We start from the raw sequence: 19,583 nt of genomic DNA on the forward strand, positions 1-19,583 counted from the left end.
ATTTGAGTCTTAAACACAAAAAAACAGACTAAGCAGAATTGATGCTTGTGAAATTTATTAACAGAAATGTTTTGGTCCCTTTAACGTTAGACTTTGTGACTTTTAGTCTCGTGAGGCAGTAAAACTGACTGGGGGGTGGGGGTATAGAGGGAAAACAACAGTGAGAGTCAACAAAAATGTATCGCAGGGCAGGCGTTTAAAGGACACTGCTGAATAAAGGAAACATTTTCTTGTAGTGAAAACAGGACCAGATTCAGTTAGACAGCAGAAGACACAAACATGTTGCAGCCCCTCCCGGGCCACTACCCAATCTCACATTTGTATTTCATGAAGCAAAACTATGCATAAGTGCATATTTTGACAGGTACAGTAGCTTCTCACTGATCCAACCAAAAAGAGCGCAAGCTAAAAAGAAGTTAAATCTATTCATGAGTTGGTTGCCACTGTGGTCCTCCGGGGAGAGCAAGTCACAAAAAGTTATACATCCCTACAGCCAAAGTGAAATCATTTACACCCGGTTTCTATCATTAACTATTCTAAATCAATAACTATCCATCCCTTAATCAAAGAGTCAGTAAAACATTGCAGGAGAGACCTGAACCCTTAGAGCCCCAATTAAAAACATTTGGATAGACGTTGAAGTTTTTTGGCGAGTTGGGAGGTGGAATATCTCAGCTTTAAAAAGGCTTTTCGTACCAAGTCAAAAATAAAGTCTGGAAAGGAAATCATCAACACTGCCACTTCTGGCTAAAGAGGTAAACACTAGCTGGACAGAGACTGATTAAATGGGCTCTCACCCATTCTTTGAGCCTTTTCTCTGAACGCAAACAACCCTCAGACTTCAACTTAACGGCAGCAGACATTGTTTGGTGGCTATTCAGTAGACAACAGTCTTGTAGACACTTGAGACGGAGGAGAAGGACACATCAGTAGGTATCCTTTTTTCTCCTTTTTTCAAGATGTGGGCAACGGGGATATACAACGGCGATCCCTTTGGCACCGTGGCAGATACAAGCCATTGTAAAAGCCCGGCGGATTCCAGAGAGCCGCACAGCGTCCCGTTTGCTCAGGAGGCTGCACAGAGCCTCTATGCTGCTCCACTAAGAGCTTCCCGCCTCCCGGCCCATCGCTCTCTCCTCTAAAAATCACACAACCAATCACCTAGTCATTAAAAATCAAAAACTCATGAGGGCTCACTGCTGCCCTTGATATCTTCAACTCAGGCATGGACCTTCCCACGCGCGCAGCGCTGATCGGCAACAAGGTTAACTCTTAAAAACCTTGAGCATTCAAGTCGCAACTGCGAGGGTGAGGCAAACGCCGAAATCCCTAAAACATGGTGGAAATAAAAGGCCGATCTTAAATGTCTTGCGATCTCTTGTCCCCGTCTGTTTCTCATGGGCTTACACCATGCATAAACTTATTTATGCACACCCTGCATACTTCACGCCACCATCTCCAGTGTAACCCACACAAAACACAGCTAAAAAGGAAAAAAGGCAGCAGCTGCTGGCTAAAGCCGAACATTCAGTTTACTGATCCCAGTTCCTGCTGCCGTAGCACACATCAGGCCTTCGTCAGTGGCCCTGGAGAGATGAGCCAAAGTCTTTGCAATAAATTAAGTCAAAGTACAACAAGAATAAAAATTCCCGAGAGCAGCGTTTGTCACAATATCCGGCAAAACCCTGCGATGGTGCAGAGACTGTTCAGAACCAGTTAGCTTGAGTTAACAAAAAGCCACAACCTGAACAGTGAACACCGATGTGCAGTTACAACATTGAATCGGCACCAAATACACAACACATTTAGACAAATCTCGTCCGCAGACAACAGAATACTCTGCAGAATATAAAAAGGAACAGAAGATACTGTCACGAGGCTGCTTGACGAACAAAAAAGAAAAAGAATATACCTCAAAGAGAAGCTACCTCTTCAGAAATCCTTAGTGCATGAAAGACTGAATCGGGCCGGGGCTCAGCGTCCAGTTGACGAGTCTATGGTCACCTACAAAGCAAAATCCATCCCAAACAGTCACAGGAATTTTAAAAATGAATGTTCTAAATCAAATGCTCCATCACTAAGATACAGCAAGAAAATGGTTCACAGGGAGGTTCCTCTATATGGTACATGGACAAAATGGCTCTATAAACCTTCTGTTATTTGTCAATGAACGGAGAAGGTGGGCAACGACACGTCTTTGATGGAACACAAAAGTCGCCGATGGCATTTCTCCCACGAACTAATGCTCTGCATACAGTGGCAACGAACTCATCTTTAGACTCTTCAGTCATCGCAAGCCAGTGTTTTATAAACCGCAGATGCGCATGAAAACATTACTTAACGCCCCTTAAGGTGAGATCAAACATAGGTTACAGTACATGAATTGGGCCAACTAAGGAATTGCAGAATACCTGCAAAGAAGAAACTCAGTTTGGTGAACATCAGAAGAACTCACGGATTGTGAAACAAAGCACAAAGATGCCCAATGAGGAAGAAAGCAACAGCCTGTGGAAGGACGTGGAGGGGGACGCCAACGGTCCTCAGGGGTCCTCTGTAGCTGGTCAACTCTTGTATTTAGAGTTACAATATGTGCGAGTTAGTATTGCTTACATGTGTGAAAAGGATCATAGGCCTGCTGTGAAGGAGAAGTTGGCGGCTAGCTTAATTCTGCTTCGTGTGCCTCGTCTGCTGGGACTGTCCATTGAGGCGGTGCACGTCGCGTTGGGCGGAGGGGACGGAGGTCTGGCTGCAGAGTCGTCTGGATCCGATGCGCTTTCAGCAACAGCTGCCACCTCTGGTTCCCCGCTCACTGACAACACACGTACAGAGGGAATAAGAATAAGTGACGCACTCAATACGCATTTTATGACTTTCCGCTTGCATGTTTTTGAAAACTAGACAGCGCATGTGGGTGAAAGGCCACTACAGTCCACTCATTTGTTAGTTTCATAACTACGAAAGGCCAATGCTCTAAGAAGGTTCAAGCCTCCATGGCTCAAAATAGTCAGACAAGCAGACCGGATTAGAGCACACAGCATTGGGAAGATTACTATTTGAGAGTATATTAAAAAAACAAAACAAAAAAAAACAAAAAAAAACTTATCAAATTTAGTGGCTGGTTAACATTAACCTGCTTTCAAGTAAAAGCTAAAAGAAAGATTACTAGCATTGCTAAACAGAAGTGAAAAACATTATTCACAAGAAAACAAGTACAGGTGATGAAATGCCAACTTGGAGGATTTAAAAGTGACCTGTTTGTGCCGTTTTCTCCTCAAAGTGAATCAGGTCCGTCTCCTGGAGGAGAACCGGGTCTGGGTGGAGCTGAGGTGAAGGTAGGCAGGATGGTACAGGACCACACAGTAGATCTCCAGATGAGGTCAGAAAAGCCAGCTCGGATTCCGCGGCACCATCTGCCAGGTAAAAAAAACAAAACGAAGAATTTAGTTTGGCTCAATAGTAATACAATTACTTTACTATATTCCTAATTAACAAACAAACTAATCGTGGTATAAATACGCGTGTGACCTGTGATGGTAAAATGGCCGCTGTGTTTGAAGAAAGGAGGGCGAGTCAACATGCTCTCGTAAAGCAGGTGAGACAATTGGGGTACAGTTGAGGATGTGGTAGTTGGCAGTTCCTTTTCTTGTTTCACAACCTAGTGTCATATGTATCAGTGGAAATTCCCAGAGACGCACTGTAATACGTGCTTGTGTATTTAATCCCCTGCTTGCAAGCAATACATTGACTTTTACAACTTTGATCATTCATCAAGACTTTTTACTAGATAAGCATTGAAACAAATCATTCCCTTCTCCCGTACTAGTAAGAAGAAATACGTTACCTGGACTATGGGTTCCAGAAGTGGCGATGCTAGTCAGGCTGGACGTTGGGCTCTCCATGCTCTGTCCCGGCTGGGGGCTACAAGGGACTGAAGGGCTTGCCCTTGCTACAGAAAGAAAACAAACTCAAATCTTTGTACTTTCTTTTCATTCTTGTTGTCGGCTCCACTTGAAAAAAAACAACCCAAGTATTCATGGTTCCAAAAACCATCATATGATTAGCCTGTAAATGCCATTTGCAAACTGATAAGCTTGACTTTAACAAAGCATGCCATCACCTTTCATATCGTTCTTCAAAACGATAATCCTCTTGTGACCGTGCCCTTTGATCCAGACGACCTGATAATGACACGCAACAAAGCAATGACACAAAATGGGCAGATAGTGCAGCGTTCCATCAAAACTCAGACTAGAAACAAAATACAAATTGATAACGGGCAGAAGGAAATGCGATCCCACCTGTGGAATGGCGCTGAGCAGCTCGTCGGTGCTGGTGTATCCGAAGGGACGCGGCTCGAGGCCGCAGCCCGTGAATTTGCTGTAAGCCGCCTGGAACTCCGTCAGGAAGATCTGGTTGTAATGGTAGGTGTGGAGCAGGGCGCGCACGTTACGGGCAAACTGGTAAAGCCTCGTTAGCCTCACCCACTCCTCGCCGTAACCACTGGCAGCGTTGCCAGCTTTGTCATCGTTGTTATTTTCTATATTATACAACTGTGGAAAGAAGAGAATGTGACTAGAGCACAGGGACATGGAAGATTTTGCTTTTCCCGTCATCTTTGAACGCATTCTTGCCTCCACAAGGTAGGGCAGGCTCTTGAGTAACTCGCTGAGAGAGAGGAACCCATATTCACATGGGTTGAGCGGGGCTCCGTAGACAATCAGGTAATGCTGACTCAGCTCCTCCACTCGGAGGCCCCTGGTGACTTGCTGCTCCTCTTGGGACATGAGCAACGCCAGCAGCTGGGAGGTGAGCGAGCGCAAAGACTTCCTGTTGATCAACTGCACCTCGCGGCCCTCCGAGCCGTCCGCCACCTTGAAATTTAAAGAACGTTACAGCTTGATTGTTTTGATGAAAACTATTTGTTTGATCAATTTACTTTTTGATCGAATGTGCAGGTTGAAGTCATCTACTGAGCTTTTAACTTTTATTCCTGGGTCCAAAGAGCAGCGATAGATTTGATCGAAAGTCTCCCAATGCTTGGTTAATTGGACTTTAACGAAGAATGCATTCAAATACATGATTGACAGGCTTATTAATTGGCTAGTTAGACTTGCCAAAGAAGCTGTAGCATTGAGTGGATCATTTTGTTTCGCTGGATGCCAGTAGTCTCATATCTAAAGCAGATTAAACTCCCGTAATAAAAAGGATTCTTGTATTTCGAAGACTTACAGCAGCACGAACGGAAACAGTGAAATGTGACCAATAAAAACACTAGACTCTTTACCTTGACTACATGGCAGAGTTTGGCCAGCAGAGCCGGCAGGGAGCTGGCGTCGTAGTCCTGCAGGCGGAGCCCATAACCGAAGGTCTTGCTGTACTCTGTGAGCAGCTGGCTGACAGGAAGGCTGGAGTTCTTCTGAACCCGGAGCAGCTTGACCAGCTGAGCCGCCAGAGCCTTAATGCGCTCGACTTCTGTCAGAGTCAGCACTTTCTCTTCACCGCATTCCAACACCTGACAAAATAAAAATAAATAAGACTGGGAAAACATTTTTACGCAATTAAAAATCGATTCAATAACACCGTTCAATACAAACACATGACTTTTGACACAAGCCTGTAAATACAACGGGAGGAGCTTAATGATTAGAAAGTATTGGGTCAGTTTGAAGCTAGTCAGCTTGATAAAGCAGATGGAAACATACAAGTCATGAACTAACAACAGTCCACGTCTAGAGATTTCATCCTGGACCTTGCAATCATTTGTTTTGGCTGCACGACATGGACGCCAAGGACGTGGTCGGATAACAGAAATACCCGTGAATTCCTCATTGTTGGGGGTTGTCGCAGGGCAGTACAATACAAACACCTTTTCCAACTCACCATCACTATGTTGGGGATGGCCTCGAAGAGCTCCATGAGCTTGGTGAAGCCGTAGTAGCTGAGCTTGCACTGCCGACCGAAGTGATGGTGGTAGGTGGGGATGAACTTACTGAAGGCCATCCGGCAGTGCGGCTGGTGGCGGAGCAGGTCCACCACCTCCTTCCCAAACTGCTTAGTGCGCTCCATTTCGTCCGCCGTGCGCTCTGCAGGGACATAAGAGAAATGTAATCAATGAAAAAAGTAGAACTTCAAATTACCAACATCAGTATGGTTCAATACAATCAATCAATCAATCCATCCCTTAAGAGAATTAAAGTACTTTCATATGCCAGTAGCATTGAAATTTGTTGCTTTTAAAACATTTAATTAAAAAGAAAATGTACATTTAAGAACAAACGTTTCTTTGGGATGACAGAAATAACCGTTCCCATCGCCCTTCGTAGAGAAGAAGCCTAGACAATTTAAAGCGGTGGTAACAGACCTCTCTTGGGAACAGAGATGACGGTATCCATGTCCTGATGCGTTATAGTGATGGTGGTGTCTGGGATCTCAGTCAAAAGGTCCATCAGGTCACATGTGCCGTAGTCTATTACCCTCCAGTCTCTAGAGAAGCACCTGATGCACAAGATTACATTACAAACATTAACAATACAACTTTTTAATACTTTCCTCCTCCTTTACAGACAGAGCTATCTGTAAATTTTACATTTAGCTCAATGAAATTCTAACTTCCAGAAAGTATAAAGGCATTGTAAATACAGAATCTTAATCTGTAAAATATGCTGACTGACCAATGGTATGCCTGCATGAAGTCCTTGATTGACACGTGTTTGCTGGCTTGAAATTTAAGCAGTTTGAGAAGGTCTTGCGTGAAGCGCTTCACTTGAGCACGATGAGTCAGAGTCAGTAAACGCTTGGTACCCATACCCAATATCTGGAAGCAAAGAAAATAAATAAACACAAAAAACATGGAATAAAAACAGTTCAGAGTTCGTCATTAACCAGAATACCTGCAGGACATGTGGCACCGCCTCCAGTAGCTCCAGCAGCTTGGAGTAGCCGTAGTCAGAGACACGGCACTGCTTGGCAAAGTGATGGTGGTAAGAAGGTATGAACTTGCTCATGGGCATGAGGCAAGAAGGCTGACTCTTTAACAAGTCAATTATCTCACGGCTGAATTGGATGAGTTGCGGGTTGCCAACTGAACTCTTGCAGCGCTGAATCCATGGCTCTTCAAAGAAAAACGTTTTTTGTATTTCAATTGAAATGACAGAATTTGATACATATGGATGGTATTTTTTATTTTTATTTTTTCTAATGTTGCCTACCACAGTTTGGTGCTGGTGGTTTGTTGTGGATCCACTTGATGACTTTGAAGCCATTCTGAGCCGTGACGATGGTGATACTGGGAACACAAGTAATTAGGTGCTCCAGAGGAACCCCCCCCTCCAAGGTTTCATTTCCCAGCTGCAGAAGGCCGAATTTAGCTGCGTAGCAGTCTGGAAAACTACGTGAAAAATACAGAATTACAATCTTATACATTTTTGAGTGTTATTAGGATAATAAAAATACATTTAAAGAGCTGGTTGTAACCTTAGTAATGGAAGAGTTCCCTCATGTGACTGCAGAAGACTGTGGACCTCCGATGCAATGGTGCTCAGCGACATCACAACAAAAGGTATTTGATAAGAGTCGGGGTCAAAGTCAGCCTCACTAAAAAAAACGAGAAAAAAAGATTAATAAGACAATCCGTTATGGAAACGTATGTAGACAAGATTAGGGCGGGTCAGATGCTTCCAGTTGGCCAACAATACGAAACACTAAACAGAAAATACTATTTAAATACATAAAATAACTAAAGCTTTCTCAGCTGAACAAGTTTCAAAGGAACCAGCGTCCATCGTAGTGAATGTCGTTACACATTTTGCATCATATCACAAACAAAATTGTAATAACCTGAAGTCCCGCTGTGTGTAATGTTCTCTGCAGACTGGTTCATGGTACTCCAACTCCTCAAAGACCACAGGGCTGCCGCCGGCAGAGGAGCCCTCCTGCGACTTGGAAGATCCCAGTGGGCTCTGACGGATTTGGCTGCTGGGCAGAAGGCACACCAGCCTGGAGCCTCCCTGCTCCCGCACTGCCACCACATCGGGTAGCCTGTACAGATCCCCAGCCACCAGCTTACGGGAATATCTGGAGAGAGGAGCATGTCGTTGGGCCACACAAAACTACTCTGAAAAGCACATCACCGCTATGGAACTGCTTTACTCAAAGTAAAACAAATTCTACGAGTAAAGTGGAGACAAAGCTACTTACTTTTTTTCATAGATCTCTGAAAACTTGAAGAGGGGAAGGCAACTGGCAGGTGCATCTTGAAGAATGCTGATGATCTCCGAGCTGTATAGTTAAAGAGCAGAAATTTACCCTCACAGTCCAAACAAAGGAGTCTAAAGAAAACAAACTTCAACTAAAATCAACTGTACCTGAGCAGGAAAAGGGATTTGTTGCTTCCACCAGTGATCAGAGACACCTGGATCCGCTTGCCTCCGATCTTGTAACGGTGCAGGCCACTGACTGCACTTATGGCCTGCTGCAGGGAAAACATCTGGATTGTGGCCTTGAGCTGATAGTCTGTGTGGGGGTTAAGCTCCACAGCTTTCACCTGGACAAAAAAAAAGAATCACGTGTCAACAAAAATGTAATAATAATCATTTAAATCCTTACACCTGGGCTTTACTACAGTACTAAATCAAATATCTGCTGTGAATAAGACAGGACTGAGTTGGCCATACCCGGCCGTAACGGGAGAATGTTTCATGCAGCGTCTGCTGCAGATCCTTGCGAGACATTCTGTAGTCCAGGTTGGCCACCTGGACCTCTGCCCCATCCGAGAAGGGCTCATGTGGACCTTCAGGACACTGGCTACGAGTGGCAGCCGGTAGGGGGGAGGACCGGCTGGACAGACAGGGTGATGCACTCCTTTTGTTAGAGAAAAGGCAGAGAAAACTTCAATGAAGGTTTGGAGAATGTATGCAGCATTAGCAATATGCTACCTCTGCACAATGGTGCAAGTAGACTTATTAAAATATGACCCAATATGTCACCTGGATGACCAGGAGCCCGGAGACAGGATGAGGGGACTGAAGCTCCTGTGCAGGTTCAACTTGCTGAAGGCTGAGGGTGTGCTGATCTGGAAGTCCCCTGAGCTCCTGTCCGCCTGTTCTATAGGGGATTCGGTCACACTACGAGGGTGCGAGCCGTCTCTTCTACATGGAGATGAAATAATCATTAAAGGAAATTTCATCCTATTATCACTTTACTTGGACTAATATCACTCTTTCCTGTGCACACCTCTTCCTGTACATGGACTCTCCCGTGAGGCCCGGCTTGGAGAGCGGTTCCACGGCTCCCGTCTCACCATTACTCTGAGGGGACGAGGAAGCAGCGCGTCCTTTCTCCAGGGGGTGGAAGCTCATTCTGGGCTTGCCCTCCAAAATACCCGGATCCTGGACCAGAGAGAGGCAGCAGATGTTAATACTGTAGATGGCGGGTGGCTGGATACGGCTGATGTGTTGAGAGGTGTGTGTGTGTGTGTGTGTGTGTGTCAGGGAATGGCATTTGGAAGTTTAATTAGGGTTGTACATTGAAAATCAACTGGTTGAAGAGAAAACGGCAGTAATCAACACAAATGATTTGGTGCATCCAAGCTCTTATGAGCTTTGTTATTAACAGCTTATTGGTAGTCACACTGTACTAGGTACTCCAAGAACAAAGCTGATAGTCATGCATTTTCGGTACTCCTAAACTTAATTGTAATGTTACCGCTGTATTCCCATTTTGCTCGAGTTGGGCAGGTTAAAACCGTTTGTCTTCCACACTGGTTTAATTTCATTCTACACATTTCAAACAGGATAAATTAAAGGACAAAACAAAAACCGAGGCATGGCGCACATTAGTTACATTAAGTATATCAGCACTGATATACTGGAAAAAACACAAGCTACAGGCTATTTCATGCACTAAAATGCAAAATGACCAAGGACTATACAGGACAATAGGAGACATATGAAGTGCTAATGATAACTAATGCATGCTAGCACAAGCAGACAAGTGAAGCTTAGTGTGCAGCTCAAGGCGGTTAGTCAAAGCAGTAGTTAGAGGGACACTGGGCTGCAGCCCAGACAAGGACAGAGGGCGGCGGAGGTTATGGGGGAAGCAGGCACCGACGAGTCTGCTGACCTGATGGGGCTTTGCTGGAGCACCACCGGGAGGCCCACTGCACCCCCTCCTGGGGCTGTAGGGCCTTTCTGGCAAGGGGCCAGAGGCATGGCTTGGGCGGGTTGCTCGCCGTGGCCTCCTGGGTGACCTCTGCATCCCCAAGGGCAGAAATGCGGAGGTGGATAGGGACAGGGGCGATTCGAACATTAAGTCCTGGTTTTGACCGGTCTGGGCCAGAGTCAAGGGGTGGGGCCGAGACTCCGGCTCAGGCTCAGGACTTGCATCGTCTCTAGGCCGCGGGGAGAAGGAGACGCTGATTCGGCGGCCAAATACATCCTCATTTTCCATTCGCTTGTGGGCACGCGCAGCGGCCTCGGCGCTGCCGAAACGGAGGACGGCTGTGCCCTGGGCCACGCCCAGCACCTTGCCACCACAGTTGTCTGATAGGCGGCGTAGCCTGAGCTTCACGGCGTTCCGTAGGCTCTTGTCACAGTTGACAGGGAGGTTGTGCACATAGAGGAGGTTGAAACTGGGCTGAGGGAGGGGAGGAAGAGCCTGTCTGGTTTGTATGATTTACACTTTAAAATTAAAGCAGTCTTCCTTTTAGTTGAAAAACAATGGCGCAGAGTAATGGAGGTTATGGAAAACTTGAATCCCAAAAAGAATAACTGCGTGAGTAAATGGTTGCAAAGTTTATCAAATTCACATTCCAACTGCCTGTCTCCCCTGTTGGATGGTCCGCACTGAAATTAAATTCTCCGTGGTTACATTTGCCAAAAGCTACTCACCTTATTTAATACAGAACAGATCTAAAAGAAACATTCAGTCCTAATGAAGCATTTGTGGGGCCTACCTGTGCTTTGACAAGCAAACGTGGGGGCAGATCAGCCGTGATGTCCTGGAAGGCCATGTGGCGGTGGGCATGCTGCAGCAGGGCTGAAGATGTATGGCTGCCATGGACCAGGATCACCTGGAAACCATGGCGATGACGCAAGTCACTCAGCTCACTTGCGAAGTTCACATCCGCTAATAAAAACAAAAAGAAAATGCACATCATTACAAAAAAAAGTTGTGTGTGATGTCAAGGTTGTAGTCAGTGTGTGAGATGTGGACTCACAGGATACCAGTACAACAGTTGCAGGTGCCGTGTGGGTCTCAGCAAAACGTCGCAGGCTCTGGCGAAGCTTGTCATCTGCAGCATTCTTGGCCGTGGCGTTGATATGTGCAACAGTAACCTGATGTGACAAACTCATTTAGTTGATTGCTTTTGTGCGAAATCATTGGACTTGTTTGTAATTTTATGGAGATCAATGTGTGAGGTCACTCTGGCTAGCATAAACTGTAGCTCAAGGGCACCAATTCAGGTTTAAATGTCCCTCATAATGAGCGAGATCATAAACAATACCCATTTGATGGTACCTGGCAGTTGTTAAGCTCTTGGATGACGGCTTTATTCTCCTTACTGATATCACAGACACAGATGAATTCTGCCTCACGGTGGCCCTGAAAGAAGTTGCTGCGAATACGCTGGACCACAGCGCCAGCGCAGCGCCCGCTAGGGACACTGCAGTTCTCAATGTCCCAGAAGACGCCCACCGGGGGGATGTTTTCAGGACCGCCATTCTCTGGAGAACCTACCAAACCGGTTGCAAACAATCAGAAAAATATATTTCTGGCTTTAACAGCCTGAACGTTATCAGTCCAAACAATATTTCACAAGACCAACAGCAAAAAAAATAAAATGTAGCATCCACTAACCATACTTCTGGCCAGTCTTGCCAAGGTTGGCTGACGGCATTAGCATCATGCCATCAGAGGCCGTTCCACAGCCATTACAAATGGGAATAGGCATAGGAGCAGACTGGGGAATAGGTGCATTGGGCCATGCCTTCTCCAAGTCAGATGCCAGACCGTTCATGGGCTGCAGGTGGGTACAAATCAGTACAAAGGTCAGTAGGAATGCGTAAAAATAAATACAAACTAACTTCAACTGCGAGCAACACTCTCCACAGACATAAGGAAAGTCTCACATGGCAAGGACATCCAACAAATAACAAAGTTACCTACATAGATCTCTTGGGTACACAGATATAAAAGACAGGCCACACTTTGTGAAGTGAACTCTACCAACCTTCAACAGGCACTCCTGGCAGTAGTGTGCGCCCTTCACACAAACCGTGTGTTCTACATTTAGGTGCATAGGATTGGAGCAGAAGTGTGCTGAGGTGGTTGTAGTGGTGATGGTTGGGGGATCACCAAGTGTGGTTCTCTGGGATCTTCTGGCCAACGGGCAGCAGTCAGCACCACAGGTGTAGTAGCCAGAAGAGGCCAGGCAAGAGCCACGCAAGGGGGTGGGTGTAGAGGAAACAAAGGGGAGAGAGGAAGCCAGGGGTGCAGAGGAGTGAAAGAGGCTGGGTTGACTGCATGAAAGCGGTGCACCTGGGTATGTGTGGAGAAGCCCTGAGCAGCAGGAGAGGTAGGGTTGTGACGAAACCGGCTGAGAGGTAGCAACAGAAGACGACAGCGGAGGTTTGTAACCGAGAGGAGGCAGGAAACCAAGAGGTTCACCTCCACTTCTGCAGCTCATGTGTTTGTACTGATGGACAGAAGCTACAGAGCAGAGGTCTGAACTGCCAATACTGCTGGTGCTGATGGGTGCTGCTAGGGAGCCTGGGGCCATATAGAGCGAGACAACCCCAGCGATGCTGCTGCTGGTACCAAGAACATTCCCACCACCTGATAACCTGTAGGCATCTGCGCTGCAATAGTCACAGTGCGTGGAAATGCTTACTTTAGGGCCAGTCCCCTCTTGTTGCAGCTGTGATTGTGGCGGTTGCTGGTGGGAGTCGTGTGTAAGCTGAGGAGGAGGAGGCAAGCGGGGAGGAGGCATAGCGAGAGGGGCCAGAGGGAAGGGCTGAGATGGATGGGAAGAGGATGTATGGTGTGGAGGAGGAGGGACATCTTTCAGTTCCAGCACGGCCTTCCTGCTATCCATGTAAGTGTTCTGTAACAGAATGACCAGCACATTATTTCACTTTAATAATGTTCTGTTGATCAGTTATTGATAACAAGCTAAAATCTTCAGCAAAAGGGAAACATTATCTGAAGCTGTAGAATTATAAACAGCACTTTTGATGGATAACCGTCCCAACTGCATTTAAAAATGTCACAGCTATGATGTAACGCAGACACGGTAATATAGATATGTATGAAATAAACAACGCAGGATAGTTCCCTAGAACCACATCTCTGATAAAGAGCCTGGGTGATTGTCCCTTGGTGCCAGTGTACACTAAATACATAGAAATACGTACTTCTGTATCTGCGAGGTGAGCAGAAGGCGCCTCATTGGTGGGGAAGCGGTCGTCGAGCTTCCATAGCAGGGTGGAGGCCTCCGTCTGGGGGTGTCTGAGCCATGGGAAGGGTCTAGAGCTGCATAGCGATCTCTCGGCTCCCAGTCCTTCCATTACACGACCCGCAGAGGTCTTTCACCATACTTTCTCCGATCTTCTCTCTCATGCTTTCCTGTAAAGAGGAAAACGAAAGTTATGAAAGTGCAGCTGGTCGCACTTTCAATTGCATGGGATTACGTGAGACGCGTGTTGGACTAGTTTACTTACAGGAAGCCAATCAACGCAGAAAGTAGCGTTTTACCAAATTAGTTCAAGCGAAGCGATCGACGTTATCGATAACTAGCCACAAGCTAGCTCGCGATCCAGTTTTTTTTTTTTTACCAGTGTCTCGGCTAACTTAGCTAACGTTACTTGACGTAAGCTGATTACAAAATTAATTAACGTGAACTGGTTAAACGGCTAGACGGCAATTTAACTAATGAGCCGTCGTTCACTTCCGTTACCGTGAGATTGTTTCCCAGGAGCGAGCGTTAAGATTTAAGCGAACAACGGACACCATTCGTTAGCTTGTTAAACAGGCAGCTAACGCTACGTTAGCTGCTGCCGCCCGTCGCCTTCACGGTAAACAGCTAAAGAAATGTCTTTAAAAGTGAGTTAGTCGGATACCTGGAAAGACCTCGTCTCTTACATCCTCCTCCAAGCACCGTTGTTGCTCCCGTCTGGCGCCGTAGGCTCCCCGCACCTTTTTGTAACCTACTTCTGCCAGAAATCACTCTCAGCTGTCGCAAATGTTGTTGTTGTTGTTGTTGTTGTGACTGGCACGCGGCGGGCATATGCTCACACTCAGGAGGTATTAGACGCGTTCACATTGAGCGCTGTTTTTTTCGTTTGTTTAAACAAAATGAAATAAATACAAATCTTGAAACACTGTTATTTCGTTGCATACGTGCGTTGAATTAGGTTTTTAAATTGGGCCATAAAATGTGCTAGAAAACCACGCACGTTATCACTATTTGATAGCCATGATGATATTTTGTTTGGCCTTTAGACACATGTCTTAGATTATGTTGAACCTATCTTGTTATTTTATTTACTCACTGCGATTTAATTTACTCTTTTGTGCTGTCATGATTTTTTTGCATTTCATCATGTTTTGAGTATTTCCATTCAATGCTACGTTTAGCTAATTAGAATTAGAATTCTCCCGTTTGTATTCCTTAGAACATAGTTTGACCAACTTAAATAGTATTGCTTGGATTAAACCAAACATCACTAATAACATAATGTATTCTGAATTGATCCATTACCTAAATACCTAAAAATACTCATCATGCAGATAAACGCAGTTATGGAAAAGTCACTCAAAATAAAAGACTATCGTATTATTCTTTGTCTCTAAAAGCCACACTGTCCCACCCTGTCTGCATGTCGGGCTTTATGTTTGGCATGTGCACTTCATGGCACAGCAGCGCTCTCTAGCGGCCGGCAGGGACGCACAATGCCTGTGATGACAGGGCCACAGTAACGGGACAGCAGCTTAACCATCAGTCCCAGTTGGGAGCGGTGATGGATTAACAATAACGCACCAGTGTCTTAAACTCTACTCGTTTCTATTCTGCGGTTGTTGTTTTTTTACATTTATTTGAAACCTCCCGCGCAGTTCGCTTTGGACTAATTGAAAATACGCTCGACTTTTGCATCAATTAAACAACACCGGCTTCTTGTTCGCGTCCGTCATGGCGATCGCGCACGTAGCCACCGAATACGTTTTTTCCGATTTTTTGTTGAAGGACCCCACCGAGGCCAAGTACAGAGGCGTGCGTCTGGAGCTGGCGGTGGACAAGATGGTCACGTTTCTGGCGGTGGGACTGCCTTTGTTTCTCATCTCCCTCGCTTTCGCTCAAGAGGTGTCAGTGGGTGAGTTGCTGAATTTGTGGGCATCCTGTCAGGAGCATCCGTCATCACCACCATCACCACCACCACCACCTCCATCTGAGGGTATCAATCCTGTGGGTTTCGGGAGCCTTGCTAAGCTTCTTTGTCCCTCTCCGGATGCCTGCTGCTGTGGACACGTTTTATTCCAATTAACCAAACAGCATGAATGGAGATGTATTTTATTCAGAATAAGGCCAGAACAATCGAGGTGTGAAGGTTGGAGAGGGTGTGGTTTAAGTCTCCACCCTTCTGTTTATCTCACGGCCAGAGAGAGAGAGAGAGAGAGACAGAGAGAGAGAGAGAGAGGGAGAGAGAGAGAGAGAGAGAGAGAGAGACGTTCTGCTGCTGCTGATAATTGTGAGGATAAGGGTGATGGTGGTGAGGGTAATAGGATGTTTGGGCAGTTCATAGTGGGGTGAGGACTTGAGTAAGTAATAGAAGAACAGCTCACACAAATGAACAGAAAGTAATCTGCTTTCTTTTTCAGTCTAAGACTAAAATATAAACATCTTTATCAGCGTTTTAACAAATCTCTGTTATCTTCATAGGTCATAATGTTCGCAGTCTGTAAAATTAAAATGTTGTATTCAGAATCAGTATTGTTATTGTTATTTTTTATGTTAGCATATTGAGTTTGAATGATAAATGTATTATACTATATTATTATATTTCTGTTTGATAGTCGGTTTAGTTATTTTTATTAATATTTTCTAGTTATTTGGGTAGTTTTGGGTTAGTTAGTTTGTTAGTTGGGTAACCCTGATGGTCCCTGGTGGTTAGTAAAAGTCAGAGAACAGTATGAACTGTCCATTATGTAAAAAGCCCTGTGCTTCATTCTCCAAACAAACACTATATAAAGATTGAATCGTTGATGTAAACCAACACATAAATACTTTTGCAGTGAGAATGTGTTCAGTTAGTTTAAAGAATACTCTGTATATTAATATTAGTATGGCTGTCGGTAACTATCTGGGTCATTTGTGACTTGTACATGCCTGATTGAACCCCCTCCTCACAATACCAGCAGTATGGCTTAATTACTGACACAACGTATGTTAAAAAAAAACACCAACAAATTAGAGCTGGAAGACTGACAATTGTGCAAGTCTTTGTTTCTCTTTTCAGAATGCCTAAAAGGAGTCAGCTCATGTTAACTCTTTACTTTCCTCCCCAAGGTACACAGATCAGTTGCTTTGCTCCAACTAACTTCTCTTGGAAACAGGCCGCATACGTGGACTCGTTTTGTTGGGCAGCTGTACAGCAACAAAGTGACAGCTCGCCGCTATGGCTGCACAAGGTACATGTTTCTGTCTTTAATTTTCAACCACAAATGCCCATTGACATGTCACTGTGTTGTTATAGGCTTTTATAGGCAGAGTGCGGTAAGACGGGTGTGGGAAACGTATAACCAATCACCAGACATGCTCAGCTAAAGGTGGCGGTATCCATGATAAACACAGATCTCAGAACACAGAACTTCTTAAATGATCATACATAGTTATTAAAAGATCTGAATATCTGTTCTGATGCACAGCAGTTTACAGTGAGAAGAAATAATACCTGATGTCTATATTCCTATGACTTTGAGGAATTTGGTTACAAAGCAACTTCCAATTTCCAAGCAATTAAGGAATACAGTACACAATAACCGCAAGGAAAAGTACTATATTAATGTATTAATAAAGAGGAGAGTTGATCTAATCTGATGTTGAACACCATCACCCATCTTGTATCGGGGTACATTTTTCTGTCAAGTGAAAGAAAATTGCCATGGCTGTCATGAGGGAGCCTGAGTAAGTCATTGGGGCCTCTAGCAGTTCCTGGTTACTCCCGTCGCTCTTCTCCAGGGGGGGTTTCATGGTCTTCACAGTCTTGGTCTGGTATCTGGTCAGAAGGGCCTCTAATTGTCTCCCCACTAATTTATAGGTGTAATAAAAGTGATCACAGTCTGGTTTGGAGGGGGACTGGAAGACGCCTCCTTCAAGCCGTCCCTGTGTTCTGCTCCTAAATGTTTACAGAAGTCCTGTTTGGTCTTATTTTTCTCTCTTCTCTCGTCTCTCTTTCTGTGATTCCCTCAGTTCTTCCCATACATCCTGCTCTTACTGGCCATCCTCATGTACATCCCGGCACTGTTCTGGCGTTTCTCTGCAGCTCCTCACCTCTCCTCTGACCTGAACTTCATCATGGAGGAGCTGGACCGCTTTTATAATCGAGCCATCAGAATGGCCAAGAATCTAGCAGCCTTAGATAGCAAAGCTGCATCCGAGGACACCCAGAGGTAAACACCTCGTTGCTGCTCACTACTATGTCCTCTTCAGCAGGAGATGCGATGATCTTTTTCAGGTAAATACTGTGACGTTTGCGTTTCTTTTTAAAAAACGCAAAAATGTCCCTCTCTTCTGCAGTGTTTTGGATCTGAACGACAGTTGCTTCAAGTACCCTTTGGTGGAGCAATATCTAAAAACCAAGCGCTTCTCTCGCTGCCTCGTGGTGAAGTACCTATCAGGTCGGGGCCTGACTCTGCTGACCCTCCTGCTGGCCTGCGTCTACCTAGGCTACTACATCCAACTCGCCTCCCTCACCGACGAGTTTTCCTGTAACCTGCGTACCGGGGTGCTGAAGAACGACAGCACGGTGCCGTCCGCTGTGCAGTGTAAGCTGGTTGCAGTGGGAGTCTTCAGGCTGCTCAGCTACATCAACCTGGGGGTCTACGTGCTTCTGGCTCCGCTGGTGGTGTACGCTGCTCTCGGACCAGCTCGCCAGAGCTCCAGCTTTCTCCGGCCTTACGAGCTGCTGCCGGGCTTTGGCGCTTTGGGTGTGGTCACGCCCTTCTACAACGACCTCAGTATCTACCTGCTGTTCCTGCAGGAGAATTTGAGCGAACTGAAATCATACAAGTGTCTGCAGGTCAGTGAAGATACTGTCGGCCTGTAGTTAGAACACCTCATTGGGCGTTTGCGTTGGCTTTTTCTGTGGAAAACTAAGCGTCTTGACGTATTTACAGGTGCTTGGGTTGTTGCAAGAGGCTGGTGACGAGGGTTTCGACACCATGTGCCTGCTGCGAACTCTGGGTCAGGTGAAGACTGACGTGATAGACAGTGAGAAGACGTGCTCACGCAAGAACAACAAAGAAACTACTAAAGCTGAGGAATGATTCCTCTGAGGTAAGGACGAAGATTTACCCTGTGTAAACTTCAGTGAAATGAACAGATTATGTGGTGGATTTAACCTTGAACATGTTTAATTTTCCTTCATTTCTGCATGTTTCCCTATTGATTCAACAGCAAAGGAATGAGATCTGCTGCGGTGGAAAAGAAGATCAGTGAGAAAACCTGTGCACTTACATTTTCTATGAATTGCTGGTGACGTATTGCCTTACAGCAGTTTAATACACATCAAAAACAGAGGCCTCCATACATGCACACAGTCTGTAGTTTGGCCAGAGGACATTCTATTTCTCCGATGTCTTATTTTTAATAAATGTGATTATTCCAAGTTTTAGGCGATAGGCTGCTGACCATTTACGCTGTTTCTTTTTCTATGGTAGATGCTACTTTTCTCTTACCTGATATCAGACAGAATTGTCAGTTGTTTCTAATTGTAACACTGTGGAGCCGGCAGATTCAAAAGTCTGGACTGAGCATAATATCAACATTAATTGTTTGGTAATATAAGAACCTCTAGAGCAGCCGTGTCTCGACTGTAAACATGCCTTTATTTATGCATAGATGTGCTGTTAACAACAGGTGGTATACTGCATGTTGAAAGTAAAACAAGACCGTGGGTTGTCCAGACAGATGGAGAGATGGCAGCTGTTCCTTTCATATGAAAGATGGATGAAGTTTCTTAGAGGAAATAGAATGCCAATAACACTGGTCTGATTTAACCGATGCAGCTTTAGTTGGCCATATACAATGACGTTAGTTGTTTCCCTTTATATCATTTATGTGAAGTTTAAGTCTAATCTGAATGAATTCCATTTCACGCTTCTTGTAAAATATATTAATTTCCAGAATACTTGTGACCAGGGAACTAGAAAGGTCTGTACATAATGCAAACAACTGCCTTGCAATAAATACGATACCTAAAAGGTAATTGTGAAATGATCTTGGTCTATTGTGTGATATTGCATTGCATTATATGGTAATGCTTAAATTTGGGAGGAAAATACTAGAAACACCATACAAACTGTAATAG

At 45.1% G+C, this 19,583-nt stretch overlaps 2 protein-coding genes across 3 annotated transcripts; one reads left to right on the forward strand and one right to left on the reverse strand.

The window, feature by feature from the left end:
• Positions 1 to 38: 38 nt before the first annotated feature.
• marf1 (meiosis regulator and mRNA stability factor 1) lies at positions 39 to 14,268 on the reverse strand. 2 transcript variants are annotated; one of them, XM_040185763.2, is made up of 28 exons: positions 14,118 to 14,268; positions 13,413 to 13,623; positions 12,230 to 13,102; positions 11,857 to 12,019; positions 11,518 to 11,732; positions 11,216 to 11,333; positions 10,952 to 11,124; positions 10,120 to 10,632; positions 9,232 to 9,386; positions 8,985 to 9,146; positions 8,673 to 8,859; positions 8,364 to 8,542; positions 8,197 to 8,277; positions 7,837 to 8,073; positions 7,474 to 7,593; positions 7,209 to 7,387; positions 6,891 to 7,111; positions 6,672 to 6,814; positions 6,362 to 6,495; positions 5,881 to 6,083; positions 5,285 to 5,512; positions 4,632 to 4,871; positions 4,299 to 4,550; positions 4,118 to 4,178; positions 3,842 to 3,946; positions 3,252 to 3,410; positions 2,611 to 2,809; positions 39 to 2,004 (listed from the first exon to the last, which is right to left on the reverse strand). In XM_040185763.2, exons 2-27 carry the CDS (start codon positions 13,563 to 13,565, stop codon positions 2,625 to 2,627), a joined length of 5,439 nt encoding a protein of 1,812 aa, XP_040041697.2. In that variant the 5' UTR covers positions 13,566 to 13,623; positions 14,118 to 14,268; the 3' UTR covers positions 39 to 2,004; positions 2,611 to 2,624. The 2 variants fall into 2 exon arrangements, with proteins under 2 accessions (XP_040041697.2, XP_040041695.2); XM_040185761.2 differs by having other exon boundaries at positions 39 to 2,809.
• LOC120824799 (pannexin-1) lies at positions 14,231 to 19,492 on the forward strand. The gene is made up of 6 exons (XM_040185879.2): positions 14,231 to 15,368; positions 16,562 to 16,683; positions 17,465 to 17,664; positions 17,792 to 18,293; positions 18,391 to 18,550; positions 18,671 to 19,492. The coding sequence occupies exons 1-5, from the start codon at positions 15,188 to 15,190 to the stop codon at positions 18,538 to 18,540; spliced, it is 1,155 nt and encodes a 384-aa protein (XP_040041813.2). The 5' UTR covers positions 14,231 to 15,187; the 3' UTR covers positions 18,541 to 18,550; positions 18,671 to 19,492.
• The last annotated feature ends 91 nt before the right edge of the window (positions 19,493 to 19,583 follow it).

This window comes from Gasterosteus aculeatus, chromosome 9, assembly GCF_964276395.1.
Source record: "Gasterosteus aculeatus chromosome 9, fGasAcu3.hap1.1, whole genome shotgun sequence".
Taxonomy (NCBI): domain Eukaryota; kingdom Metazoa; phylum Chordata; class Actinopteri; order Perciformes; family Gasterosteidae; genus Gasterosteus; species Gasterosteus aculeatus.

Excerpts from the sequence above, each read along its gene's own strand:
- marf1 (XM_040185763.2), bottom strand. The coding sequence starts at position 13,565 with ATGGAAGGACTGGGAGCCGAGAGATCGCTATGCAGCTCTAGACCCTTC. Across the intron at positions 13,103-13,412 it reads CTCACCTCGCAGATACAGAA|AACACTTACATGGATAGCAG; the intron begins GTACGTATTTCT and ends ATTCTGTTACAG. Across the intron at positions 7,112-7,208 it reads ACCACCAGCACCAAACTGTG|AGCCATGGATTCAGCGCTGC; the intron begins GTAGGCAACATT and ends TTTTCTTTGAAG.
- LOC120824799 (XM_040185879.2), top strand. The coding sequence starts at position 15,188 with ATGGCGATCGCGCACGTAGCCACCGAATACGTTTTTTCCGATTTTTTG. Across the intron at positions 16,684-17,464 it reads CGCCGCTATGGCTGCACAAG|TTCTTCCCATACATCCTGCT; the intron begins GTACATGTTTCT and ends TGATTCCCTCAG. Across the intron at positions 18,294-18,390 it reads AATCATACAAGTGTCTGCAG|GTGCTTGGGTTGTTGCAAGA; the intron begins GTCAGTGAAGAT and ends ACGTATTTACAG.